The sequence below is a fragment of the Penicillium daleae genome (assembly GCF_028827525.1).
Source record: "Penicillium daleae strain IBT 16125 chromosome Unknown utg000005l_segment0_segment0, whole genome shotgun sequence".
Taxonomy (NCBI): domain Eukaryota; kingdom Fungi; phylum Ascomycota; class Eurotiomycetes; order Eurotiales; family Aspergillaceae; genus Penicillium; species Penicillium daleae.
In genome coordinates this window covers 2923088-2948447 of record NW_026623153.1, presented here as the reverse complement: position 1 = coordinate 2948447, position 25360 = coordinate 2923088, and the positions used below count along the sequence as shown (strand labels likewise).

General features: G+C 51.7%; 9 protein-coding genes across 9 annotated transcripts; 5 read left to right on the top strand and 4 right to left on the bottom strand.

Annotated features, from left to right (window-relative positions):
• Window positions 1-688: 688 nt before the first annotated feature.
• On the bottom strand, window positions 689-2367 carry N7458_005233 (putative oxysterol binding protein (Orp8); the record flags this gene model as incomplete). The annotated part of the gene is made up of 6 exons (XM_056908615.1): window positions 2245-2367; window positions 2093-2169; window positions 1965-2004; window positions 1830-1899; window positions 1715-1774; window positions 689-1636 (listed from the first exon to the last, which is right to left on the bottom strand). The coding sequence occupies exons 1-6, from the start codon at window positions 2319-2321 to the stop codon at window positions 689-691; spliced, it is 1272 nt and encodes a 423-aa protein (XP_056767233.1). The 5' UTR covers window positions 2322-2367.
• A 679-nt stretch (window positions 2368-3046) lies between these two features.
• Window positions 3047-4596, bottom strand: N7458_005232 (ubiquitin C-terminal hydrolase 37; the record flags this gene model as incomplete). Its single annotated transcript, XM_056908614.1, has 6 exons — window positions 3047-3582; window positions 3639-3817; window positions 3898-4079; window positions 4144-4243; window positions 4317-4411; window positions 4465-4596. 6 exons carry the CDS (start codon window positions 4594-4596, stop codon window positions 3047-3049), a joined length of 1224 nt encoding a protein of 407 aa, XP_056767232.1.
• Window positions 4597-5162: 566 nt separating this feature from the next.
• N7458_005231 (uncharacterized protein) lies at window positions 5163-9161 on the top strand (the record flags this gene model as incomplete). Its single annotated transcript, XM_056908613.1, has 6 exons — window positions 5163-5615; window positions 5677-5825; window positions 5886-6336; window positions 6411-7073; window positions 7118-8862; window positions 8928-9161. 6 exons carry the CDS (start codon window positions 5163-5165, stop codon window positions 9121-9123), a joined length of 3657 nt encoding a protein of 1218 aa, XP_056767231.1. The 3' UTR covers window positions 9124-9161.
• A 170-nt stretch (window positions 9162-9331) lies between these two features.
• N7458_005230 (rRNA-processing protein UTP22) lies at window positions 9332-12695 on the bottom strand (the record flags this gene model as incomplete). The annotated part of the gene is given in 2 exon segments (XM_056908612.1): window positions 9332-10900; window positions 10911-12695. The coding sequence occupies 2 exon segments, from the start codon at window positions 12693-12695 to the stop codon at window positions 9332-9334; spliced, it is 3354 nt and encodes a 1117-aa protein (XP_056767230.1).
• Window positions 12696-13061: 366 nt separating this feature from the next.
• N7458_005229 (cystathionine gamma-synthase) lies at window positions 13062-15195 on the top strand (the record flags this gene model as incomplete). Its single annotated transcript, XM_056908611.1, has 5 exons — window positions 13062-13106; window positions 13232-14648; window positions 14707-14890; window positions 14957-14999; window positions 15076-15195. The coding sequence occupies 5 exons, from the start codon at window positions 13062-13064 to the stop codon at window positions 15193-15195; spliced, it is 1809 nt and encodes a 602-aa protein (XP_056767229.1).
• A 503-nt stretch (window positions 15196-15698) lies between these two features.
• On the bottom strand, window positions 15699-16841 carry N7458_005228 (uncharacterized protein; the record flags this gene model as incomplete). Its single annotated transcript, XM_056908610.1, has 1 exon — window positions 15699-16841. The coding sequence occupies one exon, from the start codon at window positions 16839-16841 to the stop codon at window positions 15699-15701; it is 1143 nt and encodes a 380-aa protein (XP_056767228.1).
• A 604-nt stretch (window positions 16842-17445) lies between these two features.
• On the top strand, window positions 17446-18051 carry N7458_005227 (mitochondrial 54S ribosomal protein mL58; the record flags this gene model as incomplete). Its single annotated transcript, XM_056908609.1, has 1 exon — window positions 17446-18051. One exon carries the CDS (start codon window positions 17446-17448, stop codon window positions 18049-18051), a length of 606 nt encoding a protein of 201 aa, XP_056767227.1.
• An 867-nt stretch (window positions 18052-18918) lies between these two features.
• Window positions 18919-20671, top strand: N7458_005226 (M20 family dipeptidase; the record flags this gene model as incomplete). Its single annotated transcript, XM_056908608.1, has 5 exons — window positions 18919-18950; window positions 19015-19046; window positions 19147-19214; window positions 19281-20398; window positions 20488-20671. The coding sequence occupies 5 exons, from the start codon at window positions 18919-18921 to the stop codon at window positions 20669-20671; spliced, it is 1434 nt and encodes a 477-aa protein (XP_056767226.1).
• Window positions 20672-21051: 380 nt separating this feature from the next.
• On the top strand, window positions 21052-25138 carry N7458_005225 (DNA repair protein SMC6; the record flags this gene model as incomplete). The annotated part of the gene is made up of 12 exons (XM_056908607.1): window positions 21052-21150; window positions 21210-22148; window positions 22200-22427; window positions 22487-23046; window positions 23112-23205; window positions 23260-23525; window positions 23586-24236; window positions 24291-24393; window positions 24460-24618; window positions 24685-24827; window positions 24885-24933; window positions 24992-25138. 12 exons carry the CDS (start codon window positions 21052-21054, stop codon window positions 25136-25138), a joined length of 3438 nt encoding a protein of 1145 aa, XP_056767225.1.
• Window positions 25139-25360: the final 222 nt, after the last annotated feature.

The window sequence follows — 25360 nt, the reverse complement described above, 5'->3', positions numbered from 1 at the left end:
TCTTAATGGTTTTGATGACTGTATTTCTGTTTATATTCGTCTTTGGATGCTTGGCTGGAGGTGTTGGTGGATGGTTGGGGCATTGCCGTCATTTGTGGAGTTTTGAATCAAACATGAATCTTTATTTTCAACTTCAATGATTCCATAATGCAATAAACCGTAGTTTATAAATTCAAGGCCTTAATAACTCGATCCAGGTGGGAATATTCGATCCGTCTAAAGGGATTCCAGGACTCGAAGGTATATGGATCTTACTGATGATCTGAGTTGCCACGGACCAGAGCACAACTAAGAACCCGCAGAATACGAGTACATTGCCAGCACTAATGATTCACGAATGAAAGCGTGTGCAAAATGTCTATATTCATTCTGATCGCAGAGGGAGTCAAACTGTACGAACTCCCACGATAAAGGCATCATTCGCCCGCGAGGAATTATCCACAAGAATGGGGGAATTCGGGGAAGAGTGAAAACAACATACATCCCCCAATATGAAATCTAAGTATGTGAAGAATAAGAACAAAAGACCAACAGCAAGGAATAGTGCGGTGGAGGGAGGTAGCAATTGAAGAAGGGGATTCAGAAGAAGACGCCGTGTTGAATGGTCGCATACCAGATACGCCAAGGGGGGGTGGTGGTTGCTGGAATCCAAGATAAAAAGAGCCGACACGATTAAAATGGGTTGCTTCTATGCGCCCTGCACTGTACTCTCCTCCAATGCGTAGTTTCCGGTCCGAACGCCCTCCAATGCTTTCTGGCCTTCCTCCGTCAGCTCAGGTTTGCCTAGCGGCGTTACGGCACCGATGAAGAAGCGTGGCTGCCACTCTTCTTGCTTCTCTTTGCGCTCGGCGGCTTTCTGGCGCTGGCGCTCCTCGATCTCCTGCTTGATCCGCGTGGCTTCCGTGAATTGCTTGTCTAGGATGGCGTTGGTGACTTGTCCCCAGAATTTGAGAGACTCGTTCGGCAATTGCTGCTCGGCGGGAGGGAGAATTTTGTCCACCGGGTGCAGAGGCGTGATGTCGATGAGCAGACGGGGTTCCTTAGACCCCGTGGCAGTGTAGTAGATCTTGCCGTGCCAGGACCCGCTGATTCGGGCAAGAACGTCACTCTCGGCTACATCTCTCAGCCTTGTGATGGTGTCGTTGTCGGGATCGTAGCGGAAGATCACGCCTTCAAGCTTGTGTTGAGACCGGCCGATCCATCCCTCTTCTACGTACTGCAAGATCGCCTTGATACGTGTCTTGCGGCATATCATGAAACAGGCATCCGAGACGGTAATCGCCAGAGCACCGCGCAGCAGTCCTCCGAGGTGAGCATGGGGATGGGTCAACTGGTACTCCTCGTTGTCTCGCTTCTCGATGTTGACAAAGATTCCCAGGTTGTGCTGACCAGGGCTGACACGAATGCTGGTGCCGGTGAATTTGGCACTAATCTGGTCGAATCCGCGTGCAGACACTCCACGCTCTGGGCAGTCAATGTAAAAGGCCGAGACTGGCGGGTGGTGTGAGGTCTGCTCGGTGAGATAGCAGACCTTGACTTTCTCATCGCCATCGTGGACAGTGGTACCGTTGGTGGCAGCGTTGACTCCAGGGAGGTTGGCTTCTTCGGGGACAAAGTCTTGCACCTCCCAACTGCACTGGTAAAGTGGAGGGGAATATGATCAGCTAGGTGTCCCATGACAGCCATGTGTAGCTGCAATCATGAGGAGACATACCCGGAAGAACTCGCCCAAGGTCGAATTGTAAGGCTTGCATGGCTTTCCCTTGATGTATTTCTGTTGGAGGTTCAGCACATCTTGTCTTTCATGGCAACAGCAAGTCAAAATATACCAGGTCCTTGGTGAACCAGAACCTCAACACCTCCAGCATCCGCCCCAGTTCATCGTCTGATTTGCCAATGCTGTATATAGTCTGGGTCAGCACATGCGCGGTCGTTATTGGTGGGCCGTGGGTCAAGTTGCTGACCTGGCAAAGGTCTCGGGTCGATCCAAGTAGTTCCAGTATTCTAGCACACCAAGCCCCATTAGCTGTTTATTTCTCTTGTCTTCGCCCCCTGGGCCCCACCAGAGTCCCTTTGTTCCCTTCGAACATACCCAGATTCGGTCGGGGTTCGAGAAGTTGAGCCGGCAACGAGAAGCGAACCGATGCGATATCTGTCACACCCACGAACCTAATAGTTTCGAAGACCGTCTGTTAGTACTTCCACGCAAGTTGTATTTTTTTCGGCGCATTAAAATGCACATACTTTCGCAAGATCGAGAGGAAGGTCTTCAGCTTGGAGGAGTCATCGGGGGTCTTCTCAGGCACAACGGTGGCCGACATGGTCTCGAGTAGCGCGGGGTGAGAAACCGGGAAGCTTTGTACTCCGAGGGGAAGATGTAGTGTGGCAAACAGCTTTGAGCAAGTAGTAGGGGTTGTTTCAAGAGGGCGTGACGCTAAGCAAAAGAAGAAAGAAGAACCAAAAAAAAAATATGCAGATGGGGTCCCAAAGCAGTCCACCCAACAAAATCCAGAAAAGAAACGAAAGGAAGGAGGAGAGGAGTTGGCCAAGGGTCTGTTGGTCAACCGTTGGAGATTTGGGGGGGGAAACACTTTGGGGGGGAGGCGGTGACGTGAGAACTTCTTTTTGCCGAGTGGGGAACCTCTGGTCTGGTCACTGGGACTTGGTAGTGACTTGACGAGATTAATTGAGTTATACTTGGGTCAATGTTTTTGATTTGAGAGGGGCTGGTTGGTTAGATTTGATTAAAAATAGTGGAGACGGAAAATAGGGTTGGTTACTCGGTGAGTTGTGTCTACAGTAAAGATGCGACTGTCAAAAGTACTCGGATCGAAGGCGTGGGAATAGGGGAAGTAAAGAAGGAACCAAGTACCCAGCAAGTACCATCTACATCCGGGAAAGGTCATTTCGATACTTCCCAAATGTCCACTTGGATTAGTATTTTAAGGTATTCTCCAAGGGGAAACATGACGGGACTATAAGAACCACCGCCCAAAAAAAGGGCTGTTGGCCAATCGCTGCCCCACGAGGGTCTCGACCTCCCTCGCTATTGCATCAACTCGGCCAGCACCTGCTTGCGGGCCAGGAATTTCAACCACGTTCGTACCGCTGGTCCGTAGTCATACCGCCGCCAGGTCGCATAGTCGTCGTCTGCACGTTGCGACTGCTGCTCTTCGCGGACTCGGGACCGCAGCTCCCCCTGTGCCTGGCTGAGCGTCTGCCGATGCTGGTGTAGCTGACTGGGCGGACAGCTCTGGTATTCTTTCAGCGTGGCCGCTGGGATCTCGGCCGCATCAATCGCCCCGCGGGTCAATGCAAGGGACGGCTCTGGGCCGATCACCGTTCCTTCGAAATCGGTGATGGTGGTGGTGGCGGCTGCAGCGGCATCACCGTCTGACAGGAGGCGCTGATGAACCATCTCCAGGCTTCTTACGTTGACCGCGAGCTCTCGAACGAGGCCCGGGAGAGGATCTTGAACTAGTCCGAGGATCGAAAACTCGATTTGGTCTTCTTCGTAGGCCGCCATCCGATCTAGGAGGTTCGGGCGGACTAGGTCTAGCCAGTCGTCTTCGGAACATTCACCTTGATTTTCAATCAGCACACGCTCGGTTTCTGATCATGCAGTCATCAATCCTCACCGATGGACTGGGGCTGCCGCTCTAGACCGTCAAACTTCCAGACTTGGCCCATGACCGGCATGAAGGCAATGAAATGAAACGACGAGTCATCCTCAACCTCATCTTGGTTTTGAGAGGACTTTTTACGTGTTTTTGATTCCAACTGGAGTTGGAGATCGGAGTTGAGAATATCCATCTTGCTGTGGGACCAAATAGAAATAAGCACTCAGACCCAGTAAGGTGACTACATGAAACCAATTTGCGACACGGGGAGACATACCGGGCGAAGGAGTTATGTACCCGCTTCACAAACTCGAAGTTGTTGATGGCATCTCCCCGTAAAGCTGGCGTAAAGGGCATTGTGAACTCTTTGAAATGGCGCAAGTTCTCCCCGAGGTCTATGCCAGGGATATTGTTCACAATGTTTAGCAGAGCTACACTAGCGCAAGCATTGCTAGCAGTCTAAGCTCGAGTTAGTAGCAATTCAAAGCAGAGAGGCCATCGACCGGCCAACTGGAAAGCATACTTGGTTTGCGAACCATATCCCATCTGGGCAGGTCGTTTCCTGCTTGTCGGCGTCATCCTCCCGCCAGCGGAAGAGGAAGATCAGACCGTAAATAGGTTTGCTGTGCAATCATTTGTTAGTCCTCGAATCGTAGCAACAGGGAGAGGGAGTTGAGTGTGACTAGAAGCTCATACTCGAGGAAGGCCATCATTTCTTCGTCCAAGGAAACTACCTCCTGGACCTTGACACCTCTCACTCCGAATTCACGGAGCATTACATTGAACAGAGCCTGTTATAAACTGTCAGCGTTGACTTTCATGCTGGAAGCTGAGTTCATCTCACCGGCTCTGATTCGATCTCACAGAATCCATTCCAGTTGTTCTTTTCCAGCTCACTCGCTGGCTTGTAAATATCTGAGGCATTCTGCTCATCTAGCGGGTCTGTAAGTCGCCGTCGCTTGTTGCGAGGACCCATGCCGGCAAGTCAAAGTGATCTCACTAAGGTCCAAGGGTCAATCTGGAGGTGTTGAGCCTCAGGCCGCAGAGATGTTGAAGAGAGTTGGTTTGGTGTGGTGGTGAAGAAGAGGAAGAAGGAAAGATTCCCCTGGATCAGTTCTCAAAGAAGAACAATGACAATCGCCTAGGTCCTAATTAGGCAACTTACGAGCTTCCCAATAAAGAGCCCCACAGCAAACGATGAAGCTGATGTAGGCTTGTAGCAGGTGTAGGGTATGGGATCAGTAAGTGGAGTAACCGGCACAATCAGAGAGGGTAGAATGTATAGCGGCATGTTCGGCGGTGGACCAAGCTTCGACGCGCTTCCCGCGTCTCTCGGCTGCCTCCAACTTTTCTCATTTTTCCCATCTGCTCGTCTCTGACCGCGACATTCCCTCGCCCCATTGACTCGCGCAGTCTATACGACCTTATCTGCTCCTACACGAGCTTTGCGCTCAACTACGAGCCCCTCTCCGCCTTCGCTCTGCCCTCCCATACGTGGGATCAATACCTTGTTTCACGAAACTCTGGCGACCACAGCATGCCATGAACGGCACTCCCCGCCTTCCGTCTGCTTTTCCCCAGACGCCCACGACTATTCCAAGGAGAAGAAAGCTCTTTGAGACCCCGTCTCGTGCACAACCTCGCGATGTGCGCGATCCAAAGTCGCCTAGCAGATCCCCGGCCAAGGTGCCCAAGCCGCTCCCAAACACCAACACGCCGCTCGTCCCTACCGACGTGATCGATGCCCCCTCGCAACGTCTCTATGTGGTGGCTTTCTACCTTGGGCTCAATGCGTATCGGATATACGAATCCTGGAATGCCTCCGACGAGCTGGACTCGACGTGGTTGTTTTTGAAATGGGTGTCTCTGGATGGCATTTTCTTGTTTGGTCTACAAGCTCTGCGCATACCATGGCTAGAGTGGGCACTCCCAACCACCCTGGCCCTGTTTTTGTTGCACGTCGTGGGCAACGTCTTTCTGATGTTCCGTATCCCGGTGAGAGCTGCTGCATCTTTTCCTAAATTCGATTTCGGGCAATCTTCTAACCTTCAAATAGATTCCTTTGGGCGCGTGGCTCGGAGGCCTGGTCAAGGTAGCTTACGATCGAGAACTGTCCATCTCCGAGCGGAAGGTGAAGCCTGGGGACATTATTCACAATGCCTCGTTGATTTTGGGAAAGCAAATCGTGCACATTTTGCCAGAAGGGTTAGTCATGAGGCCCGATCTCCGATTTGCAATCGCGCATTACCTTACTGACTCTTATAGATCTGCTGTTCTCAATCCTGAACGTGAGCCGCTCTGTTTGGATTCTCAGAAAAACTTCGTGCACCTCCCCATCCGAGTGAATCAGACCGACCCAATCCTCATTGAAGTGTTGCGCCTTGACCTCCACACTGGCGAAAACGAAACGTTGACTATTCCGGCCAAGCAGCTAAAACAGCTCAAGCGTCAGGCCGAGAAGAGACATGCCACTTTGGAGCCTGTTCCGCACCGAGATCTCTTCTTCCCCGTGCGCAAGACTGGTATCTATCGCCTTCAGCGTGTGGTGGATGAGTCTCAGCTGGATGTTCGCACGCGGACCTCTGACGCGTTGGTCGTCACTTGCCCTCGCGCGCTGATCAAGAACTCCTACACTGACAAATGCAGAGGGGAACTGTCTAACGTGCTTCTCGAGGTTGAAGGCACACCTCCCTTAAAGATCAAGTATAGCCGGGAGGTCAACTTCCAGGACCGCGGGGTCTCTTTCCAAAACGTCCAGCCAGACAACTTGCGCACTCCCCTTTGAATCAGAAACCAACTGGTGCCCTCTTCAGCGTCAACCAGCCCGACATCTCCTGGGCCCAAAGCCAGAAAATCGATGTCCCTTTGAATGAGTCCCTGAATGTGAATGGTGAATGGTTCTATGCCATTGAGGAAGTTCATGATGCTCTTGGTAATGTTGCCAACTATTCTTCAATATTTGAGGATGGAGAGCGGCCATCGCCCAAGTCTTCGTCTCAGTGGCACCAGTTGATGATCCACGAGCGTCCCAAGGTCTCCTTGTCTGGCTGCAATGAGCAGCGCCCGCTTGAGGTTGCTCGTGGCGATAGCGTCAACTTGCCAATCAACTTCCAACAGACCACAAAGCCGTATGATCGCGACGGTCCTTTCACTGTCACGTACTCTTACAGCGCCACCGGTGCCGAACCGAAGGAAGGAGATTCAAAGGATAGTATGACTGTCGTCTTGAAGACTCTTGATCAGCAGACACCCATCAAAGAACCCGGTTGGTATTCCTTGTTATCAGTATCGAGTCAGCACTGTCCAGGTGAAGTTTTGGAGCCTTCGTCTTGCTACCTGCGCAATCCTCCCGAGCCAGAGTTGTCCATCAAGTCGGAGAAGGTCTTCGACCGTTGCGCTAACAATGCTGTTGGTCTTCTTGTTGATCTGGACCTCACCGGATCCCCTCCTTCCGTATCCGGTACAGCACCGAAGGCCCGAAGGGTGTGCAAACGCAGACGAAGATCATCGATGGCCTGCGATCCCAGCTGGATTTCACACCGTCCGAGGCTGGTTCCTACCGGTATCGTTTCCTGGATATTGAAGATTCCGTGTACTCTCCTCGGTCTCTCAAGGACAAGGTCTCAGTTCTCGAACAGGATGTCAAGCCACCGGCGTCGGCTCACTTCCTCGGACCCAGGGACACTCGCAAGGCCTGCTTTGGCGAGTCTGTATCCGTGGACCTGGCTTTCCTGGGAGAGGCTCCATGGACACTTCAGTACGAGCTTGTCCACAATGGCAAGCGATCAAAACACACACTGGAATCTGAGACTGATGTTGCCACTATTACTACGGACAAGCTGGTCAGCGGCGGCGAGTACAGACTTGCATTGACCAGCATCAAGGACAAGTCGAACTGCAAACGGAACTTGAAGGACAGCATCAAGATTGATGCTCGATCCAAGCCACCGCATGCTTCATTCGGCCAGATTGACAAGAAGAGAACAGTTTCTGCTCTGGCGGGATCTAGAATTGAGATTCCATTGCGACTGAGCGGCGAGAAGCCGTGGACTATCAAGTACAAGAACGTGGATGTGAACACTGCGCCTTTGACTAAAACATTCTGGGACGAGAACAGCCGTTTGGCTGTGGACCGTGAGGGTCTCTACGAGCTCCTTGAAGTCTATGATAACTCCTGCTCCGGTTTCGTGGACCAATCAGCTAAGGAGTTTGAAGTTTCTTGGATTCCACGACCCCAGATCACCGCCGTGGACGGTTCTCCCATCGTGAAGGGTGAGTATACCAAGCCCGAGGTCTGCCAGGGTGACGATGATAGCCTAGAGCTCCGCCTGTCTGGCAGCCCTCCGTTCAGTCTTCAATACGAACAACGCCGCAAATCAGACCGTGGACAAGCCTCAGCCCGCTCGAAGAATATCAGAACCGCTCTCAACTCTGCTTCCATGGAGATGGATACCTCCGAGCCAGGCCAATACACCTACAAGTTCACCGAGGTGGGCGACAACCTGTACGACTATGACCCGAAGAGCAGTGGTCTTGTGGTCACACAAAAGGTCAACTCGCTTCCATCTGCCAAGTTCGACTCTCCGGGACACATCTACGGCTTCTGCAAGGAGGATGCGACTGGTGAGGAGACTATTCCTATCACATTGGAAGGTGTGCCTCCATTCTCGCTGGAGATCACCATCAAGCACCACTCCAACGCTAAGCCGGAGATTGTCACCATCCCCAAGATCAACTCCAACCACCACAACTTACCCCTCCCCCGTCGCCACCTCGATCTGGGCCAGCATGTGGTCAGTATTCACAAGGTTCGTGACTCTCGCGGTTGCCAGAGGACCACCGAGTTCGATGCTTCGTCTGTTCGTGTCGCCGTTTCAGATGTCCCCACGATCATTCCCCTCGAGTCCAAGGTAGACTACTGCGTTGGAGAACGCCTGTCATTCTCCCTTTCTGGCCACGCACCCTTCGACGTGTTCTATACCTTCAACGGCGTGCAAAGGAAGGCCACTTCTCCAAATACCAACTTCCGTCGTATTGCCGAGCGTCCTGGAGAGTTCACCATTACCGCCGTTGGTGATGGGGCCAGTGGCAAGTGCAAGGCCCACAAGGACATAACAAAGATCATTCACGAGATGCCCAGTGTTCGCATCAGCCAGGGCCAAGTGTCCGTGGTCGACATTCACGAGGGTGGAGAAGCTGAGCTGAGCTTCGAGTTCTGGGGCACGCCGCCATTTGAATTCACGTAAGTTACTCTTTTTCTTGTACGTACGATTCGGCGTCTATCTTAACTGACATGGCGTTCTATAGCTACATTCGCAGCACCAATGCTCGCAAGGGTAAGAAGTCGGAGGTTCTTGACATCAAGCACGATATCTCCTACGAACACAAGAAGACGATCAAGACTTCGGACGAAGGTACCTACGAGGTCGTCGCTATCAAGGACAAATTCTGTTCCTTTTCCTCTCAGGTGCCGACGGGCAAGTCGGACCGGAGCAGTTCATGAATGTAATATGATGTGATTTCATGCGCTTTGATTCACTGATGCTGGCGCTGGATTTTAATTTCTTTTCTTACAATATTTCTCTGTTCGTTTGTTTATGTGGTTGTGAGACAGTTTGCATTGCAGCGGCGCTAGCAGGTAATGTACATTTCGCCAATAGGATAAAAAAAATTTTAATCTTGAAATATAAACACTTCTCGTTCTGACACGCTTATTGCGAAGTCTCGATTTTCTCAATGAGCCCCTCACCAAGTCGGGCAATCTCGTTCAGGATCGCAGGCTGGTTGATGATCACGCTGTCCTGCTTCTCCAAAGAACCAGATGAGGAGACTGGCGCTGTCGAAAAAGCCGTCTTCAAGTTCCAGGTTCGGGGCTTCAGCGTCTGCGGGTTCCATAGACCTGCGATGACGTCGGAGCGCTCGTCGCCGTGGAAGAGGAGAATACTCTGGTTGTAGCATGCTTGGACGTCACGCACGAATGACTTCACGAGTGCCAACTTGCTGGCGCGGCCGGGAACATTGGCCTCGGCAAGGTTCTTGTATTTAGACGCTGAAGCAGATCCGTCTCCAAGTAGTTTTGAGCGCAGGTGGATGACAAAGTCGTAAGGTGCCAATGAAGTGTGGAACAATTCGGCCACATCCAGCTCGTCATGTTCCTTGCGGAGTAGGCTCACTGCAGCCTTGGCCAACGCAGTCATGCGGCCGGCTACGACCTTCGAGGGCATCTCGTACTGTGTCCAAGTCACACCCTCGGTGTCGAGGTCCGAAGCCACGAAGAGCGCAATGGTGTTCATCGCGGGGTCGATGTTGCGCCACGCGGTAAACCGGGTCTTGATTGTCTCGGTCACTTCTGGGTTGAGGTCGCCGCTGAGGTCGACAATGAAGGGTTCTTGCTGCCAATCCCAGCGGGAAAGGAAGTGAAGAGTCCGCAGGAATCCAGTCATGATACTCGACGGGCACTCCCAGGGGTAGGGCTGTGTGAAGGCTCGGGTTGTCATCAATTCAATCAGCTCTTCGCTGATCTGAGCAGAGAACAGGTGCGAAGCAAACCAGTGCTTGACCAACCGAATCGTAGGCGACAGCAGTGGCAAGCGTGTGCACAGGCTTCGGAGTGCTTGCGTCAAGCGAGGAGTTTGAATGAAAGCTTTCTTGTATGAGAAAAGTGCGTAGGCAATCTCCTCGCGTTCCCGGGGACTAATAGACTTGTTCTTGAGCTGACGTTCCAGCAGAGTCTGTTCGCGGTCGTGGTGAATCCTCAAGCGGAAGGTGAATCCAGAAATGTGGAAGATATCCAAGTAGAAACTGTTGAGCACCTTGCTGGACTCATTCTCCACACCAACGCGACAAGAAGATGCTGCACCCGCATCTTGAAGCGAGTCTCCAACCTTGACGAGGAAAGCCGCCTTGGTCATCTGGATAGCTGCAAAATCGTCGGGCCAGCGTGATGAGCTTTCAAACTGGAGCACAATGTCAGCTGCTTCGTTGTCTCCATCGGAACCCTGCACTCGAAGGGCTGCATAACGAAGCAGAGGGCTGGCGGGAGCCACATGTCGAATCGACAATGGAACTTCCTCCATGTTTCGAAGTGACTGTTCCAGTTCGCCGAAAGCGTCGTTGATTGACTGGAAAGGTGAGTTGGAGTACGAAATGACCTCGTCACCTTCGTCGTACAGAATGTCATCGTACTCGTCACCATGCAGGAAGAAATCATCTTCAGCAATCTTGAAGTGCCGTTGCAGGATATGAGCCAAGATCTGATGCACAATGGAGTCTTCGTCGGGCTGGTCGGACCAAACAAGACTTTCCACAATACTGCCATCCTTGAATCGACGCAGTTCTGCTTTCTCTCCCCCAAAAGGCACGGAAAGAGGCGGCTTCCTCCTTCTCCTCCGCGGCCGGTCCGTGGTCAACAGTCCTGCCGACATTTTCGCCATTGAGCATCAGTCCAACGGACAGATCATGGCTGGCTTTCTTATTCAAAGCCTTTGATTTAACAGGCCATGAATCAGCGGAGCGGCTGGTCAGAGAGATGAGCTTGACTCGATCTCCAAGAGCCCTGGACAGTACTTGATACACCGACTTTTGGTCGTGGAGAGACCGAAGAGTATCACCATTGAACGACTTGGGGAAAGTGAGTAGACGATCAAACCTCAAGGCCGGCTCGTCAACTTTCACGATAAAGACTCTATCAAAGTTATCTTCACGAGACTCATTCAGCATCTTGAGGGTGGTCGTAGCTTCTTGACGGAGAATCGAATAGGACCATGGAGTCATCTTGTACAAGAGATTCAGCCCTCTGCGACCATCGTATAGCACGGGCCCGCCATCAGGAACAGGAACATCCGAGGCAAACAGGAACAAAGGAGTAGACAAGTCTCGACCAGCAAGGAATTGCATGGTCGCTTTGAAAATCTGGTAGCTACTATAAGACCGCAATAGAATTGGTTGTCCGGAAGGTCCGCCACCTTCAAAAAGCAGGGAAATAAGGGCGGACCACTCGAAACCTCCGAACCCTCCCTTTTGGAACGAGGTTGAGAACCCCCGTTGCTGGAGCCAAGTACGTCCCAGAATACAAGCGTCGCGGAAAGAGTCACATTTTTGAGAGGCGGAGTAGAGGTATTTGTGGTAGAGAGACACGGTGGCTTCGGATCGAAGACTGGCATTATAGTAGGGGGTCGGTTCACCAGCTTCCGTAGTATCGGTCGAGGAACCTTGGCGAATGTTGTTCTTCATCGGGAGCGTTCGTGTGATCGGGAACAAGTTCGGATCAATCGCGGTCAGGATTCGAATTTGGGGTTGCGACGGCGGCGTCTCCTCTTTCGACGAACGAGACTCCAACAAAATTATTGGGCGGAGACTGTCTCCATCTTGGAAGCCAAATTTGACTTCTAATCCAAGGCTGTTGACGGTTTCTTGGATACCGGCTGCCAGACAAGCAATATAGTAGGCTCTTTTGTGGAAGAAGCGGTAGTTGACATAGTCCTTTTCTTGGAAGATAGAGCTAGGCATCGTCACAGCTAGGTCGACTGGACGAGACTCGGCAGACTTGGCTCCCGTTCTCAGCCCAAAGCTTCCTACCACATTGATGTTGGTCGGCTTCGCATACGAGATGGTGTATTTCGCATCCTTGCTTGGGCGCGGTTCGGGCCACGGCACCAGGATTCCAGAGGCAGTGCGCAGTTCCTTTTCGGCGTCCACAATTGACTTCGGCGAGATTTCAGGCAGGCCTTCCATCGCATTCTTCACCTTGTGTAGGGTATCCTGGACTTTCGAGATCCGCTTGTCATAGTTGATTCTCAATCCGCTCGTCAGTTCATCCACTTGCAGCTTGAAGAAACCAGACTTGTAGAAGCCACTAGCCATTGCCAGCTCTGCAGTACGCTCATCTTTTGCCCGATGGGCTGAGTTGGTCTTTGACGAATTGTCAGGTTTCCGCGCGGAAACATGGGCTGGTTTCTCGGTGGCTCCCTTTGAATTTGTCGTAGATGCGCCGTTAGAAGACTTCGACTGGGTCGCCGAGGTGTCGTTTGTAGGTGAAGGACTTAATTTCCTTCGCTTGACTGTGTGTGTCGACATCCTTGCGTTGGCGAGGTGTCAGCCAAGCAAAATCAGGAGGTATTGGGTGCAGTTTGCAGAGCTTCGAGGTACCAAAGCCGATCTTTTGATAATCTCGAAATTTTTTGAGCGGATGATAACAGACGGGCAGAACTCGGCGGGCAGTATGGGCGGTGAAACCAGCAGCCACCAACTGGCGAACCCAATACATCCCATACTAGAACTTGTGTGGATTCCGCGGGCCCAACCAGTGCTGAGTCATGGCGCCGAAGTCGCAATCTACACATGAGTCGAAAGTTGATTCACTTCCCTCCTTTGCTACACTTCACTATTTTGCTTTTCTTTTCTGGATTTGATTCTTCATTCTCTATCAATTTCATTTTCACCATGCTTCAAGCACTCGGAGGGCCTGTGCCCCCGAACACTGACCATGTACGTCGTCCCCAATCCCCCGCAATGTACCCCTCCATGCTCTCTCTATGGGATACGTTTTTTTACCCAGGACGAACTGGAGACTTGCATGTCCAGTTTGAAACACTCTATTGACAACAAACAAGGCCGTTAGTGTATCCCTACCAACATGGAGGTCCAATATTGGGTACGAGGAGGGAGAGGACTGGGTCATCGGCAAGATGCAATGCGGCTATCCTCGATTCTTCGTACACCCTAGCATTCAGAAACTCGCCCAAGAGATTGTTCGTCGCGTCGGAGATCCCGAATCGGAGACTGCCACCCTTTTCGCAACCCTCAAGACCGCGCGTATCTGTCACTCGTTCATCGTGTCCAAGGTCTCCCCCGAAGAGGCGCAAAAAGTTCGGATCGTGACCTTCGTGCCCTCCCAGCAAACCGGTGAAGGATCTACCACGATTTCGTCTTCGTTGGTGGCTGTCGTCTATCAGAAGGAATTTGCACCCATTGCCAAACAGGTCTGGCAACATTCTGGAAATGGTATATCGAGTCGGCGGGGAGAGTTCTGTCTGCGCGCCCTCGAGGATGGTTTCCTGGTGGAGGAGAAGAAGTCTGAAGCATCTGAGTCTCTTTCGCAGCGGCCCTGCAAGGGCCCTCGGCGCTACCAGGGTAAGGGATCCATCAGTGGAGTCTCACGGGGCTCCTCGGCCTCGACTCCCACACCCACGGACAGCCCTGTGGCGACCAATGGCGCTGAAGACGGCCGAGACTACGCTCAATTCATTGAGGAACGCTTCGGTCGCAACCTGAGTACTGCGTTAGCTGAACAAGCCACGGTTGCTGTGCGGAGACGGATTGCTGGCGTGCTCACTGCTGATGCTGAGCTGCCCGAGGTGCTTGAAGCCGCTTCGGCCGAGGGTCGAGTCTCCGGCATCTCGGAGGACGATGTTTATCTCTATCCTTCTGGCATGAGTGCCATTTTCAACTCGCATCAGACACTATTGACGACCCGCGGATCCTTGAAGAGCGTTTGTTTCGGCTTCCCGTATACCGATACCCTGAAGATTCTGCAAAAATGGGGACCAGGCTGCTTGTTCTATGGCCACGGCTCATCAGAGGACCTGGATGATCTAGAATCACGGCTTAAGAATGGCGAGCGATTCCTTGGCCTCTTCACCGAAGCCCCCGGTAACCCTCTGCTCAAGACTCCGGATCTCGTGCGAATCAGAGCTTTGGCCGACCAGTATGGCTTTGCCGTGGTTGTTGATGAGACCATCAGCAATTTCCTCAATATCAACGTCCTTCGGTATGCCGATATTGTCGTCAGCAGTTTGACTAAAATTTTCAGCGGAGACAGCAATGTCATGGGTGGCAGCGCAGTACTAAACCCGCAAGCCCCCTACTATAAGCAATTGAAAGATACCTTGAATCGCGAGTATGAGGACCTTTACTGGGCAGAAGATGCAGTGTTCCTAGAGCGGAACAGCCGAGACTTCATCAGCAGAATTGACAAGATCAACACCACCTCCGAAGCAATTACCGACATGTTGAAGGCCTCTCCGCTGGGTAAGCCAACGTCTGCTCTCCCTTGAGGCTGCTCGCACTAACTGGAAACGTATTACAGTCAAAGAAGTTTACTACCCTAAATACAGCCCAACGAGACCCCTGTACGACAGCCTTCGTAACCCCAATGGTGGCTATGGTGGTCTTTTCTCTGTCACGTTCCACTCAAATGCGGAATCTGTCGCATTCTATGATACCCTCGAGGTCTTGAAGGGACCTAGTCTTGGCACAAACTTCACCCTCAGGTGAGTAACGACTGCCTTCGAAAACCCGCTAAAACCTGGCATGGCACTAATTAGACTTCTTTACAGCTCTCCATATGTCGTCCTTGCCCATTATCTCGAACTTGACTGGGTATGGTATCCTCGATTCTCCCACGACTATTCCTCTTCTCTGCGACAACAAGCTAACATGTGACTGGATTATACAGGCGAGGTCTTTCAATGTCGACCCTGACCTGGTCAGAATTAGCGTTGGACTGGAGGAGATCTCCGATTTACGTCGCCGATTCCAGCGGGCTCTGGATGCAGTGGAAAAGGTGCAAAAATAGACTCGATGACTCGCTGGCGCTTCGACGTTTTCAACAAAACTCAATCTGCTCAACCTTCAGAGATTTTCTAATAGCCCCAGTGCAGCGCTCTGGGGCGGACTGCATTCATAGAGATTTAGCCAGTATGAGCGCAGGCACAGTCACTTCCTACATTTCAATGGGTATATACACAAAATGATATGAATAATCAAAAAAAAAAACACCAAAAACGCCAGGTGTTGAAGTAGTGCAAAATCAAGGATATCCAGATCCATAGATTTGGGTTATATGTAACGCGATGATGAAAATAGACAGAGCACCATCGTCATGACGTCCGACCGCTTCAGCCCGAGAGTGAAATCGGCACACCCTCGACGGATTTGCATTTCTCGTTGGGGACAAGTGCAGAGCAACGCCGCTACACAATACTGACGGTTCCAGGACTATCGTCCGAGTCAAGTGAACGCGTATCGAAAGAGACATTGGGAAAGGTGAAGTAGTTAAAATCTACTTCAGGCCGAAATTCAGAAATGACGATCCAAGGGCTCATCATTGCCGATGGCACTAGCAGTCTGGCTGGCGAACCCTCCAAGATCTCCACTGCCAGTTCTTCTGAGCGCTTGTCGCATCGTTTCGATATTCAGTTCACCACCGAAACTGGAGGAAACTGGGCTTTGAGCCAAGGGGAGGGGACTTCCCGCGCCGCGAGTGCCATGGTTTGGCGACATTTCGAGGCCTTTGAAGGAGGTCGCAATGCTGGTTGGTGGTGATGTTCCCAGTCCATGTGAAGAAGCTGGAGATCGTAACGGTGACGGCGACCGATTTTGGTATCCCGTGGCAATCGAATGGGTGGCAGCTCCTCCAACCTGGGAGGGTTCTCGACTATACACCGATTCTCCGGTCTCTGCATGTTCTGCATTGACGACATCAGCAAATGAAATGAAGCTCAGACGTCGCACATCCGTGGACTCCAGTGCTGCATGAGTGGAGGAGCCTTCATCTGCCTCGATAGAGTGGAACCCCGCATGATCAACAAAGCCGGAGGACGTGAGTGAATGCTCTGCTGTTGACGAACCGGTCACGCCTGCGGCAGCGGACTGGTGCATACTATGAGTGATGATTTCCACCGAATCCGGGTCCAATTGATCGTCGGTGATGGCGGCTGATGAGGCCTCCAGCACTGGAGGAATGTAATTCTCGGTGCGAATATGTGCGGGTATAGACGGGGACGCTTGCTGAGGGAGAATATCTTCTTGAACACTCCGTTCAAAAATCTGAGAGGCTGGGGAATGCAGACGGGGAGGCAACTGTGATGTCCCACCGGGGGACGAGGGATGGTACGTGTACTTCTGTCGGTCTGAAACACCTGGCGTTCGCAAGGCTTCGGATGAGTCTCCAGGCGATATCGGCGATACAGGTCCACTGCTCAGGGCTCCAGATCCCATAGCTGTGCCGTCGGCATGTTGGTCACTGTCGACATGCTGTACCTGGGGCCAAGGTAGGTTGGCGGGCTTGGGAGCCGGTACAGTGGTCGCTGGCTTCCCGACCAGGGGAGCGCTTTTGTCTGCTGAGTGTAGAAGATCGTCGTGCAGCTGTGCAGAGGATGAGATAGGATTCTGCAGTTGTCCATCCATGGACTCTGGCAGCACATTCCGAGGGTCCGGCATGGTGAAATGGGAGGGGGAGGCCAGTAGAAGCTGGCGTAGATAACGGTGTCGATGAACTATGGAAACCGGGGCCCAAAGTTTCTAGAAGAGGATAGCCATGACCCAAAACGTCTCTAGACAGTTCAGGGGTACCTCGACAGAAGAAACAAAAAGTATCAGCAGTAGGAGGGGGGGAAAGTGTTCAGAAAAGGAGAGGATGGGATGGGGATCGTCATCACACTTTTTGCCAGGAGACAATGATGACATGCAGTGATCCAGCTGATCCAACGGGATGTATGTTATGAGGGGGTAAAAGTACCGGGTACACAGATGGTAAGGGGCGCGCCCGTTGACGTTAAGGTACCGAATACCCGTAGATTACCAAACAGATTACCTAATATAGTATTGCCCGCCATGCCCGATCGGGATCAAGTCACGAGACTCAAGACTCGGGGAAAAAAGTTCGGGCTCGACACGTCCACCTTGGCCCCGTCCACCCATCACGATTCGTTCGTCGACCCCTTCACCCTCTTATTTTGGTAGGTCTCCAACTTAAGACCAGATTTATTGTACTTGTACTTACTCTTGTCGATTCCCAGCCCGGCATTGGCTCGCAGTCGTCAAGATGGCCACCTCAATTGTTGCTTCCAAGCGGCCATTCCTCTCACTGCCCTTCCTCCTTCCTTCATGGTCAGATTCTCTTGCTCTGGGATCTCGACGTTATCAATCTTCATACCGACGGACAAAGCAACGCCTCCGTGTCAAGCCGGATGCTACCTTTGGCTCATCGCACCAGGGTCACGATCAGATCATCTACAACCCGCCCTCCAGCGCGCCCTCTGTCTATCACACTCCGAGCAAATTCTTGCCTTCCAATGATGCTCGCAGGTCGATGCGCATTGAAAACGCGGGGAATGCGACAGAGAGTGTTCAAGATCTCCCCAACGTCTACCGCAGCGACCCCGAGAGAAAGTACCACTTGACCCCCGCGGATGTCGAGGAAATCCGCAAGCTCCGACTAAGTGACCCAATGACCTGGAGCCGACACAAGCTGGCGAAGCGCTTTGAATGCTCGCCCCTCTTCATTGCGATGGTCTGCGAGGCCAGCCCGGAGAAGAAGCAGATCCAAAGACAGGTGCTGGAGGCCGTGCAATCACAATGGGGATCCAAGCGACGGATGGCTAGGGAGGACCGGAAGTTGCGTCGGGAGGCATGGGGCCGTGATGAGTGATTCAAGTATGCCTCTTTTCCCGGTTGACTTGAATGTTGTTCTGGGCCAAGGATTTGTGTGGTCAAAGGGGGAGCCGTCGCCGTTGAGATGGTATCCAGCCTCTGTGTGGGGGGAGCTGCGAATCGCAGCCTCGTGTAAAAACGACATGTATTCTAACATTCTAGCATTGTTCTCTGTATTCTCATATCCATACAATTTTCATTCTGTTCTGATTGATTGTGTCACGTAAGCTTTGTATCCACGGGAATGTATTGTAGTCCTGAGCCTCGTCAAGAGAGTGGGTCGCCTGTCAATAATAAATTACCGTGGCACATACACACATACGTGATCGTATGCGGATCTACCCAATTAGGCGATAAGGCTATCATGGTAGTGTAACATCGTCGGAGGGATCAAGGATTTTAATGCTCCATATAATGAGCTAACCAACGTTAGTTACTAGCAGGCCACTTAGTAATTCGAAGAAAGCTAAGGTAAGCTTTGCGTCTGGCATCTCCATCTCCAGATTGTCCTGCGGTACAGCAGTCTGCATACGCGTACATTGTTAGTTTCCATGGCCCAAGCGCCAATCGATAAGGGCCGAGGTGAATCACTGGTTACTGGAACCAAAGAAAATCAAAATCAACCACCACTGGTGATTTGGCGGTTACCGCCGGGACTTCAGGGTTGCAGGGCTAAAGTATTAATTACGTGATAAGATACTTTTCGGTGCGACTGGTGCCCTCACTTTCTGCAAATGCTGCCCCTCTTTCCCCTCCGCATCCCCTCGCTCATAAGATCTGGGCAATCTCTTCTCTCCAAGTTTCCCCATCCGCTCGTCCAATCGTCCCTCGCCGCTTCTTCTACGGACATATCAGTGATACCAAGATGGCGCCCCAGCTGGAGCCCTTTTTCAAGCAGTATGTTCCCTTTGTAGATGGAGAAGAAAAAATAAAAGTCCGTCCAACTCACGCGTGTTGACAGGGTCGACGAGTCGTCCGAGAGCTTCATTGATCGTATGTACCAAAGTCCCATGCTTACAGTGAACCTGGATGGTTCCGCGGAAAGCCAGGCTAGCAAAATATGTCGGATTACTGATCTATTATATCTATATAGGTCTGCGCAAGGCAGTTGCGATCCCCTCTATCTCAGCCCAGGATGAGAACCGAAAGGATGTGTTCCGCGTGAGTGTTACACAGCTACCCCTCACGAGGCTGCCGGATAACTGACCAGTGTCTATTACGTCAAAGATGGCCCAATTCCTTGCGGACGAACTGACTGCGCTCGGTGCTGAGGTCGAGCAAAGGCCGCTGGGCAAGCAGCCCGGCAAGGAGCACCTCGATCTGCCTCCCGTCGTCGTTGCCCGCTACGGTAACGACAAGAACAAGAAGACCATCCTGGTCTACGGCCACTACGATGTGCAGCCCGCTCAGAAGGAGGATGGCTGGGCTACCGAGCCGTTCGAGTTGACCATCGACGAGAAGGGCCGCATGTATGGCCGTGGATCTACGGATGACAAGGGCCCCGTTCTTGGCTGGATCAATGTGATCGAGGCCCACCGCAAGGCCGGTGTTGAGCTGCCCGTCAACCTGCTCTGCTGCTTCGAGGGAATGGAGGAGTATGGATCCGAGGGCCTGGATGACTTCATCCAGGCTGAGGCCAAGAAGTACTTCAAGGATACCGATGCAGTGTGCATTTCGGATAACTACTGGCTGGGCACTGAGAAGCCCTGCCTGACCTACGGTCTTCGTGGCTGCAACTACTACTCCGTGAGTGTCTCGGGTCCTGCCCAGGACCTCCACAGCGGTGTCTTCGGTGGCTCTGCTCATGAGCCCATGACCGACTTGGTGACCGTCCTGTCGAAGCTGGTGGATCCTCAGGGTAACATTCTGATTCCTGGCCTGATGGACCTGGTTGCTCCTGTTACTGAGGACGAGAAGTCGCTCTACGGCAACATTAGCTACACCATGGAGAACCTGCACGAGTCCTTGGGCAGTGAGACTGGTATCCATCCGAACAAGGAGCGCACTCTGATGGCCCGCTGGCGGTACCCGTCCCTGTCCATTCACGGTATTGAGGGCGCTTATTCCGCTCCTGGTGCTAAGACGGTCATCCCCGCCAAGGTGATCGGCAAGTTCTCCATTCGCACTGTGCCCAACATGGAGAGTGAGGATGTCAACAAGCTGGTATTCGACCACATCAAGGCTGAGTTCGCCAAGCTCAACAGCAAGAACAAGTTGGATGTGTGGCTGCAGCACGATGGCAAGTGGTGGGTTGCCAGCCCCAAGCACTGGAACTTCAGTGCCGCTAGCAAGGCCGTGCAGCAGGTGTTTGGTGTCGAGCCGGACATGACCCGTGAAGGTGGAAGGTATGTGTAGTCGTTTTCCCTTGTTCCCTGAGTTCCATTACAGGTCTTCTTTCCCTTCTTGGTGCTATGAATCTAACTGGGTTGAATAGTATCCCCGTCACATTGACTTTCGAGCAAGCCACTGGCAAGAACGTCCTCCTGCTCCCCATGGGCAGCTCTACCGATGCTGCTCACTCGGCCAACGAGAAGCTGGATCGCCGGAATTATATTGAAGGAACCAAGCTGCTAGGCGCTTACTTGCACTACGTGGCTGAGGAACCCGCGACGCAGTAAACGTGCGCAGTCCTGTCGGTGCTAAAAACATATGCTCTAATTGGAGCCAGTCAACCAAAGTGTCAGCTTATGAATAATTTATGCCACTTCGATTTGAACATGCCCGCAAAATAAATGGAAACAGCATGTCCCATGTAACTTCAAAACAACAATAGGTTAAAATCAATACAAGCAGATCAATATTTTGATATGATTCTTTCTTGCAGTAGTATCTGGGCACGGCGGGCAGCCTCGGGGGTCCCGCTTACTCATCTCCCGCGTTTGACGCGAAAGTGCGCGCTGACGCGAGTCTGGACCTTCTTTGTTCAACTCGGTTGTTAAAGCCAAGGTGATCTCTTTCGCGATGCGCTAGGATTTTGTTCTTTCCAAACCCCTCAGCGATGCCGTCCATTAAACGTGTACAGGCGCCCTCAGACTCTGAGGACCAAAGTGACGACGGGGGATCTGAGAGCGCCGCGTCCAACTCCACGCCTTACTCGGTACGTTTTCTCTGTAGTCTGTGGACTATTCAAAGCAAAGGTTACTGAGACTAGGACAGAGAAAACGAGCCCGTCTATCCGATTCTCCCACCTCTTCTGATGGGTCGGCAGTGAACGACCGACATTCCAGCTCCCCCTCCAGCTCCCCCTCCGCCGATGATACGCTCCTCGACGAAGATGAGGACGAGGAAGAGCTCGAATTGCGACAGACACAAATCGTTCAGGAAAAATACGCCCACCGTATCGATGAAGCCAACATCCCTGCAGAACACGGCATTCTCGAACGTGTAGAATGCTACAATTTTATGTGTCATAACCACTTTTCTGTGGAGCTCGGACCTTTGATAAATTTCATCGTTGGGAAGAATGGCAGCGGGAAAAGCGCCATTCTGACCGCGATAACGCTCTGCCTAGGTGGCAAAGCGTCCGCGACAAACCGCGGGCAGAGCTTGAAGAGTTTCATCAAGGAAGGGAAAGAGAACGCATCCATCATCGTGCGGATCAAGAATCAAGGCGAAGGCGCCTACTTGCCTGACGACTATGGCAAGTCCATAATCGTCGAGCGCCATTTCACAAAGAGCGGCTCAAGTGGTTTTAAGATCAAAAATGAGCAGGGGCGCATCATGTCGACAAAAAAGGCCGAACTAGACGCCATTACCGACTACTTTTCTCTTCAAATTGATAATCCCATGAATGTTCTCTCGCAGGATATGGCTCGTCAATTCCTCAGCACTTCCAGCCCGGCAGAGAAATACAAGTTTTTTGTCAAGGGTGTTCAGTTGGAACAACTTGATCAGGATTATCGTTTGATTGAGGAATCCGTGGATCAGATTGAGGAGAAGCTCAGAACTCAGGCGCCAAATATTCGGTTCTTGGAGAACCAGAGAGACATGGCAAAGAAAAAATTGGAACTTTCTGACCAGCAAGACTCCCTGAGGGAACGTATCAGGACCTATCGGAGACAGCTGGCTTGGTCTCATGTGGAGGATGCAGAACGAGTCAGTGACCGTACCCATCCCATACCTGGTGTATGCTAACGTAAGGTCCAGGTTAGAGATTCATTCACCAGCGAACTTGCCAAGGCAGAGGATGCAATTGCGAACGCTGAGGCCGAATTGGGCCAATTCGACGATGCGCTCCAGGCCAAGGACGTCGAGATGGAAACGGCAGCAGATCATCGTAATAGAGCAGACCGTGCCCTAGAGGAGTGTCGAAAGGAGAAAGAAGAGGCCGATGACAAGGTGATCAAACAGACAGCTGTGTTTCACGAGGCCAAGGTACGCAAAAGGGACCAAAATTAAACTTTCCAGGTGAGAATATCATTGACACATCACAGTCCGATCACCGAGGGATCAAAGACTACGTCACGGAAGCGACTGGACGTCTTGAAACGGCAAAGGGAAAGGTGGAGGCTGAGGAACTCCGTCTCATTGAGGTAAGCAATGGGGGTTACGCTCGAAAGCAGGAGGAATGTGAGGAGGCCAAAAATCACGCTGCAGCTGCGCGGACCGAATATGAGTCGTACCAACAACGCCAACCCTCTTTGCGAGCAGCCATCAAGTCCGCCGAGAGCAAAGAACAGGATGCCAAAAAGCAGTGCGCCCTTAAGACAAAGGACTTGAATCAAGCCGACAACAGGTTGCGAGAACTCACAAAAGAAAATTCACAACTCAAGGACGGCTTCCCCAATAAAACACAAGCGCTCCTAAGGGCAATTCAGCAAGAACGCTCATTCGCATCTCCTCCGGTCGGACCGATTGGGCGTCACGTCACCTTGCTTAAGCCAAAATGGGCTTCTGTTATTGAGAGTACGCTTGGGAACACTCTGTCCAGCTTTGTAGTAAAAACCCATGGCGACCAAAAAATCCTCAGTGGCATCATGAAGCGGGTGGGCTGGTAAGCTTTTGAATCGATCTCGTGATTTGTTTCCAGCAGTTGTATCTCTCTAACAGCAGTTGCAGTCAATGCCCAATCTTGGTCGGGTCTAATGAGAACATCGACACGACAGGAAATGAGCCGGACAGTCAGTATGACACGGTTCTGAGAGTCTTGCAGGTGAGACAACGATCTCATCGCCAATAAGATAATTCACTGATGTTGGGTCCATAGATCGACAATGATCTAGTTCGCGGCCATCTTATCGTCAGACACACTATCGAGAAAATGCTGCTAATTGAGGATTTGGAAGAGGCCTCGTCGCTGATGTTCGACGGTCAAAGGCTCAGAAATGTCGCCCGGTGCTTCAGTGTTGACTCAATGGATCAACGGCGGGGAGTTCATCTCTCTTATAACAAAGAAGGTGCTCCCAGTCAGTCGCCAGTACCGCCGTACAAAGGGGATCCTCGGATGAAGTCAGACCTGGCCTCTCAAATCAAGTATGATCCACCCCTATTCTTGAAGAAATGCTCCAGATCCTAATTCCTACCCGTCTGCAGTCACCAGAAAGAGGTCATCCAGAACCTCAAACGTCAAGTATATGATCTTGAACAAGAGCGCAAGACTGCGGCCGAGCATGTTCAATCATGCAACAATGACCTGACGAACTATCAACGAAAGGCTCAAGATTTGAAGATTGAGATGCAGCGACTGGAAGAACATGCCGAGTCCCTCAAAGATGCTCTTGAGGACAACGAGGATGGGCAGCTCGAAGCTTTGAAAATAGCTCTGCAGAAAGCGGAAGCCGAGCTGCAAGAGCATGAGGCATCGCTTGAGGATGGCAAGAGCACCGTAGCCGAGGCAGTAGAGAAGCTGAAGGATTTGCGACGGGAGGTCAAAGACAAAGTCGAAGAAATGACGACCCTGCAACAGAATTTCGTTGTTGCCAAGGAGGAGCAGCAGCGAGTTGACAATGAGCGCCATCGAATAATCAGCGAAAAGAATAGGGCCATTACTCGCATCGAAGATGACAAGCGACACAGGGACCAAATCCGGGAGGAACGCGACCAATTGGTCGCTCAAGTCCTCGATTTAACCGAGAAGGCCAGCATGGTTGTGACGAGAGTTCCTGTGGACGAAGGCGAAACCACTGATAGTCTCGGAACAAAGCTGGAGAAGTTGGAACGGGACATGCGGCGATACAGTGATCAGTATGTCTGACCTTTGCGAGTTGATTTGACAACGCTAATCAGCGCCGTTATTAGGCTCGGTGCTTCAAGGGAGGAAATCGCCAATGATGCCTCTGCAACAGAGGCCAAGTACCAACTCGCCTTGAAACAGGTGCAAGATATGACTGCGTTGGCCGAGGTACTTATATGCTCGAGGGAGATTCTTGATTGTCCAATGCTTCGTATTGGTTCTAACAATAGGCAGATTTTCAAAAGCACCTTGGAGAACCGCAAGAAGCGGTGGGAGATCTTCCGATCCCACATCTCATCCCGAGCCAAGGCCCAGTTCACCTATTTGTTGAGTGAGCGCAGCTTCCGAGGGCGGCTACTCACCAACCATCAAGACAAGTTGTTAGACCTCCAGGTACGTTATGATCCACCACTCCCTGGGTCCAGAGGTGCATCATCTGACGCTTTTTACCTGCCTCAGGTTGAGCCTGATATCACGAAAGACGATAGTACAGGTCGTGGAGCCAGGACACTCTCAGGTGGTGAGAAGTCATTTTCACAGATCTGCCTGCTACTTGCCCTGTGGGAAGCTATGGGGTCTCCTATTCGATGTCTTGATGAATTGTGCGTATCCTTTGCCCCACCGTCCTGATGCATCGTCTTTACTTACCCACTCTCTAGTGATGTTTACATGGACCATATCAACAGAAAAATGGCCATTGACATGCTCGTGAGTCTTTCCTATGTTTGAATCACACCAGCGTCTGATTATTGACTCTCGCTTCCAGATGATCGCCGCCCGACGGTCGATTGGACGTCAATTCATCCTGATCACCCCGGGTACCAAGACTGATATCACCATAGCGCCTGATGTACGGGTGAAGGAACTAGCAGAGCCAGAACGTGGCCAAACAACCTTGCCCTTCCAAAGGTAATGCTTATTTGAATGATAATATGGGTTGGTGGTGTACATAGGAGTTCGTTTTGCATATTTCCTGGGGTGTATCATGGTTTCCTTCGATAGCTTATACCCCATTGAATCTTTTATTACGGCCTTGCTAGAATCTCATCTAGTAGTATATACGATTACAGAGTTCTTGACTAGGTATCGCCTATTTCACCGATAGCTGTGGATTGCACTCCACATATCTTTGATT